A 12839-nucleotide genomic window follows, 5' to 3' on the forward strand; every position below is an offset into this window, starting at 1 on the left:
TGGACGGCAAGGTGTCTTAGCTGATTAGGAGTGGGATGCTTTTGGAAACGGTGCGACTTTAATGCGAACTTTAGATATAAAAGGAAGAGGGCGTGGGCCCATTTCCTTGGCTTGACTTGTTTAAGAGCGTGTACTTTACTGCCAAGTAGCTGGCAGGCTCTGGGTGACTCCTGGCTCTGCCTCTTCTAGCTCCAAGACTTCCAGCAATTGACTTGACCTCCCTACCCTTAATGTCCCCATCTGTAAATATACGCTGATACTAATTTGTACTTCTTAGAGGGAGGGCTGTGAACATTAAATGAGCATATTTACACAAAACGTGTAAATGACAGGTACTGTGAATTCTTCCTGGGAGAGTTAGTTTTTGAAAATTAAGTAATTTGGGTGATAGGTACCTGGGGGTTCATTATATCATTCTCTCTACTTGTGTTGATGCTTGAAATTTTCCGCAATAAGACATTTTAAAAACAAGTAATATAAATTTGAGATGTTAGTTTTGTTTAGAAAACAAATGCAGGTATATCACTGAATACAGTGCAAAATATACACGCAATTTTAAAATAAAACACAAAAATAAATGAATGGCTTAAAGCAGCCCCTTAGAATTACGATCTCAGCCAAGGTTACTCATGATCTCACCAGGCCTTCCATTTTTTCATCCTAAAAATGTTGAGAATAGTGACGCCTCCCTGCGAGTACTTTATGATTCAAGTGAGATGTGAGGGTGCTTTTTAAACTATAATTCTGCCTTCCAGATTCGATGACTGGTTCATTCATTCAACATGTTTCTTGAGGCTCTGCTAGGTGCCAGGTGCCAGGCTAGGTGTGGGGACACAGCCCTGCGCAACTCTCCATGGGATGCAGGATAGACCCAGGCACTCTCCTGAGCTCAGCCTGCCCAGGTGCAAATTCTGACTCTGCTGCTTACTCCCTGGGTATCCATGGTGGGCCTCAGTTTCCTTGTCTGTAAAATGGGGACAATAATAATATCGTTTCCTCTTCTGCATTGCAGAAGTTTGAATGGGGCAATAGAAGTAAAGTGTCCAGCAGTGTCTAGCGCACAGCAAGTGCTTAATAAATGTTCATTATTACTACTGCCCACATGGAGATTATAGCCTAGCGCGGGAGGCTCACAATAAATAAATAAGCAAAATGACTTGAAAGTATGTGTGTGCCATGGAGAAATGGGGTGGCATGATAAGACAGGGAACAGCAGGTGAGGCCAGGGAGGGCTTCTCCGAGGAGCTGACCTTTAAGGTGAGCCAGTCAGATGATATAAAGCAGGGGTGGAGGTCGGGGCAGAGGTCAGCAGAGGGTGAGACAGGAAGAGCTGGGCCTGCTACAGGACATAGAAGTATGGGCAGGTTGTGAACTGATCAACCCTGGGAGGCATCCTAGACGTTGTGCGTCTGCATATTTTTTTACTTCCATTTTCTGGAACATGGAACGAGTATGTTATTTCGACCAAGCATATTTGGCTGGTTTTCCAGCAGTTGGAAGTGAAGTGTCTTAAGAACGGGACCCCTTGTTCTAATTGTTGCAAATATGTCATATGGGCTAGCAGAGGCCCAGGAGTTGGAGAAGGGAACAGGGGTGTGACCGGGTTATAAGGCTGGCAGGGTGGACGAGGCTACATCTGCAGGGCCTCACAGGCCTGGGAAACAGGTACGGGTTTGATCCTCATTCCGGTGGGAAGTCTTCAGAGGGGTTATGGCCAGAGGAAAGGTAGATCTCTACAAATGTTCCAGCCATCCCTCAGGCGGCTTCAGAAGCTGGACTGAAGGGGACGCGAGAGTAGTGGCTGGAGGGCTCAGGGGACTGAAGCTGATAAGAGATGAAAGAGGTGGTCTGTGCCGGCATGATGATGCTGGCCGCGCAGAGGCGTGATGCTCGTCACTCATTTGTTAATGAGGGAAAAGGCCAAGGGAAAGTAAAAATCAAAGAGAGATGTGGAGAAGAAGACAGGACTTAAGAGAGTTTATAGCCACAGGCTGTTTCTTTTTCCTGAATCCACGAAGTCCTCAAAGACCCCACAGTTCTCCATCTCCTCACTTAGGTCAAGATGCCTGTGCTTTCTTCCCACACGGCCTGGAGCTTTATCCAGATTGGAAATCCATCTCAAGCATATGGATCTGGAATTTTCTAATAAAGGGAGTGAGGATGAGCCTATCTGAGGCTGGACTGGATGGAGGTGCCGGTAGAAGGGCCAGGCCTGGTGCAATGGCTCGGCTGTGTCAGGCCCAGCTGCTGCCTGGGGGGTGCTGGCTCTGGGTCAGACGCCGAGCGCTCCATTTGCGCTGTCTCCAATGATCTTCCCACCGTGTGAGGTTGATGCCATCAGTATCCACGTTGTACAGGGAGAGGTGGAGCCTGTGAGAAGGTGTATAACCTGACCAGGGTCACCCAGGCCTGTCTGATGCCAGAGCCCTCGCCATCACAAGCTGCGTCATGACACAGCCTCCTCCACCCACCCCGCCCGCAGAAAAACCACCATTTTGTTTCATTGCCAAGCAGCAGAGGCTTTGGAGTTTGGCTGTTAATGTGACATCGAAGAGTCCTCGGCTGGGCTGCAGGGTGCTGAGACCCTGGAGCTGTATGGGGTGGGGGTGGGGGGTGGTGAGTACAAATCTGTGCACGGTCCTGGGAAGGAGAGTCACAGCTCTGTTTCCCAAGAGGGTTTGTGACACCCTTTCCCCCTAATAAAGATAGAGACTTGCTGGCCAAGAGTATACATTTTGGCTGTTTTGAACAGTGCCCGGTACATAGTAAAACCTCAGGAAATATCTGTAGAAGGAGTAAATGAAGGTCTACAGCTTTCAGAACTGAAGGACATCTTTTCATGGGCCCTTAGGAAAGACTTAAAAAGCACCTTAATGTAACCTCCCCACTTTACAGGTGAGGAAACTGAGGCCCAGAAATAAGATCCCACCAGGCTGAGCTCAGGAACTTGGTGACCTAAAGATGGATCTCCTTTCCTTTCAGCCCAGAGCTGCCTATGCCTCTTTTCCAGGCAAATACCGTGACGATGAGTCTGCCACCAGGAAGTAAACGCACAACTGTGCAGACCGAGAGGGCGCACCAGCCTGCCTCTATCTAGAGCATATGTCCCTGGGATGGGGTAGAACAATCTAGATAGGCAGCTGTAGCAGTGTGGGTGACCAGGCAGCACCATGATTAGGGGGAGATTCGAGTTTTCAAGGGCTCTTCTTGGCATTTGAGGCTGCAGGTGGCTGGACCTGGCTGGATCCGCTCAGATTTATCTTTGCATTATGCAGAGTGCTCCGTGCCCGTTATAGAATTCTAGAAAGCTAGAGAGGAGGGATCCTGGGGGTCGAGGCACCAAGACATGGATATTGTCATCCACCGGGCTCATTTCCAAAGAGCTGGAAATGGCCTTAGTGCCTCTACCAGAGTCCCGGTCAGTCATCACCAGTCAGTCACAGAAGGAGCCGTCTCCTGCTGGGCCTTTTGCAGAGGGGGACGCGTGTGGGGTGGGCTTGTGGTGGAGCTGAGCTGGGAGTCAGGGGGCTGGAGTCTGGCCCCAGCTCTGTCACCAATCATGCGACTTTGAACAAGAGATTTAGCATCGCCCCAGTTTCCACTCCATCACTGATGTATTTCACCATTCATTCATTTCTTCAACAAATACTTATCGTGCACCTACTGTGAGCCGGGCACTGGGCTATGAGCTAGAGAAGAGGAAAGAAGTAGCTTTCCTCTGTAACACGAAAACCTTTGGCTGTAATAGTCTATCTTTCGTTGCAGCTCTTGTGAAACCTCCCCTGGCCATACCATCATTTCAATTTTCCTTCTCTGAGCCTTGTTTCACTTTGCAATGTCCCCCTTGAGATGTGACTTCCAGAATGTTCCATTTTATTATGAACCAGGAGCTTACAGGGCCAGGGTTTGAGCAGTTCTGAGAATGCTGCTGAGCGAGTAACCACAGACGTTTCTTCTGCTGTTTAAAATATTTATCAAAAAGATTTGCATAACCCTTCATTACCTGAGCAGGCATTTCCAGAGTTTACACTGCAGGTTGTAGTGATTGTAATATCTTGAGAAATAATTTTCTCTGGCCCTTGAATTTTTCCACTGGAAGAGTCAGGCAGCAGCCCATGTTGTATATGTGGAGTGTGTTTTGCAATGTTAATGGAGAGGCTGATTCACACCAGATGGGATGGAAATTCAAGGGAAAAGGATGTATAAACTGTACACCGTGATTCGGCTTTGAGGTTGGGTTTTTAAAATGTACTAAAAGTCAGAGGTCAAGGACCTGACACATGCCCAGGCTTTCCCCATACATTTTTTTTTCTTTTTTTGCGGTACGCGGGCCTCTCACTGTTGTGGCCTCTCCTGCTGCGGAGCACAGGCTCTGGACGCGCAGGCTCAGCGGCCATGGCTCACGGGCCCAGCCGCTCCGCGGCATGTGGGATCTTCCCGGACCGGGACACGAACCTGCGTCCCCTGCATCGGCAGGCGGACTCTCAACCACTGCGCCACCAGGGAAGCCCCTCCCCATACATTTTTATGTTGCCTTAGCTCATCTGAATCTTGGTCTTGCTATAAAGGAGTCACTTTTATGATATTTAGTTTATAGACAAAATTCTGGTGCCATATCATAAAGTCCAAAGCAGCTTTTACTGGAAACTTCCTACATAAAAGCTCAGATTTGGATGAGTATCAGTGTTTCTCAAACTTAAAAAAATTTTTGGGGGGGATAAACATTAAAAAAAAAAAAAGCCTCTCACCCCTGAATCTTCTGTGTGTGTTTATCAGCCAAGAAAATTTTGCTTAGATCCATTCTATAGCTCATAATACACAGGAGGAGGCATTTCTGTGGTCCAAATTTACAAATCAAACAATAAGAAGTCCTATTTACTGTGGCATATATAGCCTGGCCCTGTGCTGAGTGTTTTACATATATTATCTCCCATAATTATCCTACCTATGATTATCAACCCCTTTTATAGATGAAGAAACAGACCAAGGGAGGTGTGTCCCCAGGTCACCTGAAGGGGGCGGGGAGGGGCTCAGTCCAGATTTGGACCCTGGTCTGGCTGACCCCCTGACACATGCTCTTCTCCACTCTGCTTCCTCTGGTTGTACTTCCCCTGTCCCATGTCCCGATGAGTCCACAGGACCAGCACCCTCAGCGGTAGATCCATGAGCAAATGTTCTGCAGTTTTGTCCGAGCTGGGGCTGGAGGACTCAGCCACTGCCCTCGGCCACCCACTCCCCACCTGTCCAGCGTGTTGAGCCCTTTTCACAGTGGGCGGTGGGTGCAGGTGACAGGGTATCCTGGCTGCCTGGTGGATTAGTTAGCTGGGTGGGCCTCTGGGCTTGGGCTTCCATTTGCATGAATTGACATTGGAGGGGGGAGTGTACGTCTTTGTTTGGACCAAAGAACAAAGAGGGAGGCTGTTGGCGGGAGGTGTCTGTGGACTGCTGGGTGAAGAGGATCCTGGAGAGGATGAGAAAGGTGAGGGCCTGAAGCTTGAGGAGGCTGCTTTCCTTTAACATTTAACTGTCTGTTCAGGTACTATGCCAGAGTCTGGGAGCTACAAATGTGGCCGTGGCCCACCTACCCTTGGGGAGCTGCAGCTACAGGGGGAGATGGGCAGCCTAAAGTTGGAACAACCCGAGAACAACCCAAGTTCTCATCTCAGAGTTCTAGTGTCAGCTCTGCGGCTTCTTAACTAGGTGGGCCTTGGTATTGTCATCTATACAGTGGGTTAATAATAACACTGACCCCTGAGTTGTGATAGGTGCTAGGACAGGGACGCTTGGGGAGTCAGGTGCAGAGGACAGAGGAGGGCCTCATGCTGTCTTGGAGGGCTTCCTGGAAGAAGTGCCGTCTAAGCTGAGACCTGGAGGAGGCGAGAGGTTTACCTGGCAAGATGAGCGGAGAATGGGCTCCCAGTGGAGGTGTGGGCTTTTGGGGAACCTGAGGACAGACCCATGTGGCTGGAGTGACCAGCATGAGGGGACTGGAAGGTGGTGACTTGGTTCTGGCCTGGGCCTCTTTTGGGGACTCAAGTGTCCAGCTGAGATCTGAAATTGGTACTGGTGGGGCGGGGCATCCTCACTGCCGCCGTGGCCGAGGGTGGAGAAGAAATTGTATGGCGGGTGCTGTGGGACACCCACAGGGAGCACTGCGGGGAGGAGGTTTGGAGGGGAGCTGGAGGAGACTTGCTGCCGAGTGACCTCCCACAAATCTGGACCTGACTTGCCCTGAAACGGCTGAGAGAGCCCCCGGAGTCATGGTAACGTCCGGATGGCGGGCTTGGTCCTTCTTGCTGGGCAAAGCCTGTTGTGTTTTGGTTTCACTTACTGAGTCAGTCCATCCACCATCAAGCATTTATTGAGTACCTGCCATGTGCCAGGCACTGTTCTGGTCACTGGGATAGAGAGGTGAGCACCAGAGTCCGACATCCTATACTCATGGAGCTTAACTCCTAGTGGGGAGAGGCAGTGGCCTCAGATGGAATGGTCTGGGAAGGTGCCAGTGCCTTCCTAGGCACTGGGAGGGAGGGGCAAGGCCCGTGATGCTCTTGGGGACTGTGACCAACGAGAGCAGCGGCCCTGAGGTGGGGCCAGTTTGGCAGGCTCAGATGGGTGACCTGTGCTTGAGGGAGGGGAGAGCTGAAGGAGTGAGAGTCAAGAGGCGTCAGGAGGCCAGTTCACGTAGGATCTGGTAGCAGCAGAAGGGTTGTGGCAGCTGTTAGGGAAGAGACCATGGGCATCAAAGGAGGATGGAGGGAGCCCTTCCTGATGTCCAGTGACAAGAGATGGGCCTGGCCCTGAATCCCAGCTCTGCTACTAATAGCCTGAGGAAGCCAAGCGGGTGCCTCAACCTCCAGGTGCTTCCATGTCCTCTCCCGTAAAACAGCAAGGGCCACTGCGACAATTCGGTGAGACGGTGCGTGTAGACCATCCCAGCACCTGGCTTGCTGAGCATGTGCTCACCAGGGCGATTCTTAACTCCTGTGATGATTATTAACGCCACGAGGGCAAATCCAAGGCAGAGTGTGCCTCGCCTTTCATGCTCCCTGAAAATCGGAGCTGTCTGCTCTCTGCCCACGGCAGGGCCTGCATGTCATTGCTCATCTGCCTCACATGCTCTCCTGTCACTACAGCTGGGGGTCAGGGGAGAGGGAAGATGGTGCCCAAGGCCTTTCCACAGCAGGCGGTAGGAGGGCGAGGGCTGTGGGCTTCCTGCTGGTTCTGACAGGCTGCCAAGGCCGAGGTCTTGACACCGGGGGTCAGGACCCTGATGGGTGGGGACAGGGTGCCATAAGGACACTGAGGAGGGGCACCCAGGCCAGAATGGGAGTGCAGGGAAGGCTTCCTGGACTGGGGAGACCCATGCTGAGTTCTCCAGGTTGCTGGCGGTAGCAGGATGAGGGGAGGAGTGGTCCAAACCTCAAATGCATTTTAAGGTGTTTGAAATCCCAGCATAAGAGAGACAGGGGTGGGCGGGAGGGATTGAAAGAAGTCGTAGGGGAGAGATGGAGCTGGAGAGGTGGGCAGGGCAGACTGGATTCCCAAAGAATGGACTGAGGGGGCAGGACAGGAACCAGAGGTCCGACCAGTGAGGGGACCCTGCAGACCCACAGGCAGTGAGAGCTGATGGGGCCTGGACCAGGAGGTGGCCGTGAAGACAGAGAGATCAACTGGGCAACACTTGACTTGGAGACTGAATAAATTTGGATGGATGCAGAGAGAGCATTGAAAACTGACGCCCAGGTGTGTGGCTTGGCGACTGGAGGGTGGCACTGCCTTTACTGAGACCAGGCACCCAGGAGGGAGGGCAGGAGAGGATGAGCCGGGCCTTGGTTGAGTGGGAAGGGCTTGGGAAGCACCCTGGGGAGAACTTCAGTAGGTCTGGAGCCCTGGAGGAAAGTCCAGCCCTGGGTGTAGAGGTGGGCTTCCCTGCAGATAGACGGTGGAGCCTCCTGAGTACTGGGCGGCAGACAGTGTAGAGGGAGGAGAAGAAGAGAGGTGTGTGAGTATGCAGAATACCGTGGGAGCCGGGGGATGCGGGGCAGTGTCCTAGGTGTCCTTGGGCTGATGGCTTTGGACTGGGCCCTTGAAGGATGTCTGGATGTGGGCAGGTGGAGGAGGGAAGTGAAGGGGGTGCCAAACGTGGAGATAGAGGCAGCTTGTGACCATGGCCGAGGAAGGCTGGTGGAGGAAAGGCTTCTTGGGAAAGAGACTACAGAAGCGGAAGGTTGGGCTCACTAGTATTGTGAAACGTGTTGCATGTCTCTCTGAAAGAGTCAGGGCTTTTTCCCATAGATGAGGGAAGCCCAGCATGGTTTTGAGTACAAGAGAGACTCAATCAGAACCATGTTTAACAAAAAGCTCTTTCTGGCATCACTGCCTAGGCATGCGTCCATGTGACACTGATGCTCAGTGGAGAGAGTGCTGGTGACTGTCCCTGCCCTCTCATATTCCACTCCAGGGAGCCTCAGCCCGGCCATCTTCACGCAATGGAGACATATGAGCTGAACCGGGAAGGCAGCTCTCGGGTTGATGCGGGGCCAGTGGCGGCCCTTCTGCTCTTCATCCTGAGCCTGCTCATCCAGGTTGTCACCTGGACAGCTGCCTCAGCCCTTCCTCTTGCCTGTGTTTGGCCTCCAGACCATCTCCTGGGTCTGCCTCTGAGCAAGCAAGCCACCTTGGTAAGGAGAGGGTGCTCTGCAGGAAGACACTGTTCTCTACTCTGGAAGCCCCCCTTCCATATGCCCCTACCGCCCACTGCCCCACCCAACTGGCCATTGTCCACTTTTTAAAAAGCTTATGACTTAATAATATCTAATACTTGTTGGACTGCATATCACACGCCAGACCCCAAGTGAAACATATTACACACATCATCTCATCTAGTCCTCTTCAGTCTTAGGAAGTGGGTTCTCCTGTCGTACCCATTTCACAGATGAAAATATTAAGGCTCGGAGAGGTTAAATAACTTGCCCGTGGTCTCACACACAGTCAGAGACTGTACATTTGGGATTTTTAATGCAGGCAGATAGACGACAAGTTCATCCTTTTAACTCATCACCCAGACCATTACCCTCTGAGCAGACCCCAGTCTCTGGGCTCTCCCTGTAGCCCTCTGCCCACCCCCTCTTCCAAAAACGGGCTGCACGATTACACCTCCCCTAAATGCCTTTTGGAGTTGTGGCCCATCTCAAGGCAGAGGGAAAGCTGGTGGTTTTGACCTAGGTGGGGATTCCAGCCTGGGCAGTTACTTGCTGTGTGTGTTCTTGGAATCATCACTTAACAGCCTCAAACCTCAGTTTTCTTATCTGCAAAATGGGGACCTGTGGTCCCCAACTCTAAGAGTTATTCGGAGAAAGTGAGATAAGGCTCTTAAGCTCTTAGCATAGTGTCAGGCACAAGGGAAGGATCCAGCGACTGTGATCATTAGAATGTTATCACGGCCCTGGTTGCCTCTTTGCACAGCGGACTCAGAAGCCACCTGGCCAGGACCGAACAGGTGCCCATGGCACGTGTGTGGTGGAGCCAGAGGACAGGGAGAATGAATCACTGACCTCCCAAGCCCTGAATTATTAACGTCGTTATTCTCAGACTTGTAAGGAGGGCCCGGGTGGGAGCCCATATATGGAAGGCTCCACGCAGCCTCCGCAGCAAGCGCCTCCCGGGTCCCGAGTTGCCATGGAGTCCGGCAGGCGGCCTGGAGGCGGACGCCCGCGTCGGTGCCCACAGCACCGCCCCGGCGCAGGTCCTCGGTCTGCGGCCCGAGCGCTGGCCGCGCCGGGTTCCGCCTTTGCGCGGGTCCTTGACCGCTCCTCTGGGACCCTAGGGGAGAGAAATAAACTGGAGCGGGCGTCCTCTGGAGAGTGGGGTGCGTGTGCAGTGCTTGCTGTAGGGCTTCAGCCCCCGGCCGTTCCAAAGGTCTGGCGCGTAGCGGGGCCGAGGGGGCCTGAAATCCAGTCCCCGCCGCTCGCCCATCCGAGCGCCCTGTGCGCGCCTGCTTCCGGCCGGCTAGGGAGCCCCCGGGCCCGGGCCGCGCCACCACCCGGGGTGCGGCCGCCTCGGGGGTGAGCCCTGGAGAGGAGGGGCCCGGCTAGGCGCGGCGGGTCCGGGAGGGAGGACCCGGGGCTCTCCGGCTGGGCCGGACGCCGCGCCTTCCTTCCCAAGCGGGCCGGCTGGGCGGGGCGGGGCGCGGGGCGGGCCCTGGAGGAGCACGGGGAGGAGCCCGAGCTGCGGCGGCGGCCGCGTCAGAACAGTGCTCCTGCTACCCGGCGGCTCAGACCCGGCCCGAGCGCCCGCGGAGAACACGGACAGGGACCTGCACGGCCACGGGCGCTGCGCCGGAGGCTCCTCTCGCGGGCGGGGGCTGCGCTACCATGGCGGACAAGGAGGTCGGCGGCAGCGACACTGGGCCCCGAGGTGAGCGCAGCGTGCGGGTCCTGCGGCTGCGGCGGGGCGGGCGGAGGAAGGGATGAGGCGCGCTCGGCGCCCCGCAGTCCCCTCGCGGGCCACGGAAAAGTAGGCGCCCCCACTCCATCCTTCCCTAGCAGGCAGGGCCGGGGTCAGCACCGCGGCGGGGCCGGGAGTCCAGGGGGCCAAGGGTGGCCCGCTGGTCACGTGCTCCGCTCCCAGCTGGGGTGCGGACACTGCGGCGAGGACCGCAGCCCCCGCCCGGACACCCCACTGTCCCCGCCGCGGGATGTCGCCTGCGGCGGGGGCCCAATGCACGTCTGGGTGAGGACCCTCCCCCATGTCCGTCCCCTGCGTGCTATGCGGGGACGCCCACGCTGGCCATTTAAACGGCCGGCCTCGGGGTGACCCGGTGTCCCCAGCGGCTCATTTTCGTGACTCAGCGAGGCGGGGGTGGGCACCAGGGGGAGTCAGAGATTTGGACCTGTTCTCTCACCCGGACAGATGCACCCGGAGTGGCGGCTGTAGCTCCGGGCCGAACTGCATCTCACTCTACATCCCCGCCCACCCCCGGGGATTCTCTGGGCTGAGGAGGAGGGAAGCGGCGGGGGCTCCTCTATCCCTTCTTGCCCGGGCTTGGGGGGAGGAGACGGCGCCCAGTGCAGGGGGCAGACGCTCGCATTTAGCAAATGTGCCAGGGCCGCTTTCTTTGGGAAGCGTGGTTCAGGCTCAGAAAGTGGGGGGAGGGAGGGTAAGGAGCGAGACTGGACCTGGGAGTGGGGGAAAGAGGAGGGGCAGCTCTTGGATCCCAGGGCTATAAATCATGGCTTTCGCCAGCAGAGGGGACAGGCTGGCCAGGATTGTGGGTCCCAAGTGGGGAAAGTTGGGCGCACGAAGGATGCCGCGCGTCCCTGACCTGCAGGGCCTTGGCAGTAGCAGCTGCTGGAGGGGAGCGTGGCCCGGGGGCTTCCTCCGGAGCGACAAGGCAAGCCTCCTAGCGGGGACGAAATTAAATGCCTAGGGCGTAAGGGAAATTCGTCCAGGAAAGGAGCGCTCGGCTGTGCGGGGACCCCACCGGAGCTGGGGAAACTGATGCAGGTGGCAGCACAACCACCACGAGAAGTGTACTCACAGTCTTGCTGTCTGTGGCCGCGTCCCCTCGCCCTCTGATGAGCTCGGAGTCGCACCTGCCCCCTCCCCAGCCCATTGTTCCTGCGGATCTGGGAGGTGCCTCCCGACACAGCACTGCAGTGGTGGGGGAGTGCCGGGGGGAGGGGGAGATCCTGACAAGGCTCATTCCTGGAAGGGACGTGGAGAGTCCAGGCGGGGCCTAAATACAGCATCTCGAATCTGCCCCCCTCTCCTGCCCTTCCTCAGCTGGCAAACACGGGCAGTGGGCTGGAGGCTGTCTTTGTCTGAACATCACTCAGCAACTGGATTGATTTATCTTTTCCCCACCCTTTAAATTGGAAAAAAAAAAAAGTAGGATGATAGGGAGGGACATCAGAACTGCTAAGGATTGCTAAAGCTTAAGTTAGTGAAGCAGTTTCTTGCCTCTTATGTTAGAACAGTGGGTGGCTATATCCAGTGCAAGGTTGGCCATAGGATTTGTCAAATCAGAAGAGTGAGCAACGATGTGTACCAGCCTCCTCCCCCGCTTTGTCTAGAAAAATGGAATTCAGCACCCCTACCCTGCACACACTCACAGGGGCACTGTGTAGTTGTCTCTTCTCAGGCTGAGAGAGCTCCCCATCCAGAATGGGGAGACATGCGGGGTGTGCTGGGCTACCTGCCACTGCTGCCTGCATCTATTCTAGAGTGTTTCTTCACTTCCAGTGATCTGTGGTTCCAGGCATGCTGTGACAATTCCAGGCACATGGACTTGGGACACAGAGCAGGCTGTCCCTGGCAGCTCACTGCTTCTCTCTGGCCTCCATCCCTTCATCTATAAAATGAGAGATATTAATAGTATCTCATAGGAGCCGAGCCTGCTCACCCACCACCTAACACATCTATTTCTAAGGTTTCCTCATTGCATATTCTGTGCTGGGCAATGAACATGCATTATTTTATTTTTTAAAGCCACACAAGAAACCTGGTACCAGCATTGCCCCTTTACTGGGTAGGAAATCTAAACATAGGTTGAATGACCTATCCAAGGTCACATATCTAGTGAGTATTGATTTGGACCTAGGCACATGGACTTGGGACACAGAGCAGGCTGTCCTGATTCCAGGGCTCCAGCCCTTCACCACCATCCTGCACAGCCCCGTGGGCCAGTGATTACCATTCTGTTAGGGACATAAAAATGATTGTTCTTCAGGGGATTATTTCAAGGATTCTCTCGGTGCCAGAGGCATCAAAATGTGATGGGACTTGTGAGCAGTGGGAACCCCGGGTGGTGGGGTGTGCTAGAAGGGATGGCCACA

At 54.6% G+C, this 12839-nt stretch overlaps 1 protein-coding gene across 1 annotated transcript in view; it reads left to right on the forward strand.

Annotated features, from left to right (window-relative positions):
* The first annotated feature begins 9415 nt into the window (after nucleotides 1–9415).
* Nucleotides 9416–12839, forward strand: part of HSPA12A (heat shock protein family A (Hsp70) member 12A) — a 69230-nt gene continuing 65806 nt past the window's right edge. The window contains exon 1 of the mRNA XM_033842415.2: nucleotides 9416–10419. Coding sequence (XP_033698306.1) covers nucleotides 10377–10419 — 43 coding nt within the window. The 5' untranslated portion in view covers nucleotides 9416–10376. The remainder of the gene's footprint in view (nucleotides 10420–12839) is intronic.

This window comes from Tursiops truncatus, chromosome 16 (assembly GCF_011762595.2).
Source record: "Tursiops truncatus isolate mTurTru1 chromosome 16, mTurTru1.mat.Y, whole genome shotgun sequence".
Lineage (NCBI taxonomy): Eukaryota > Metazoa > Chordata > Mammalia > Artiodactyla > Delphinidae > Tursiops > Tursiops truncatus.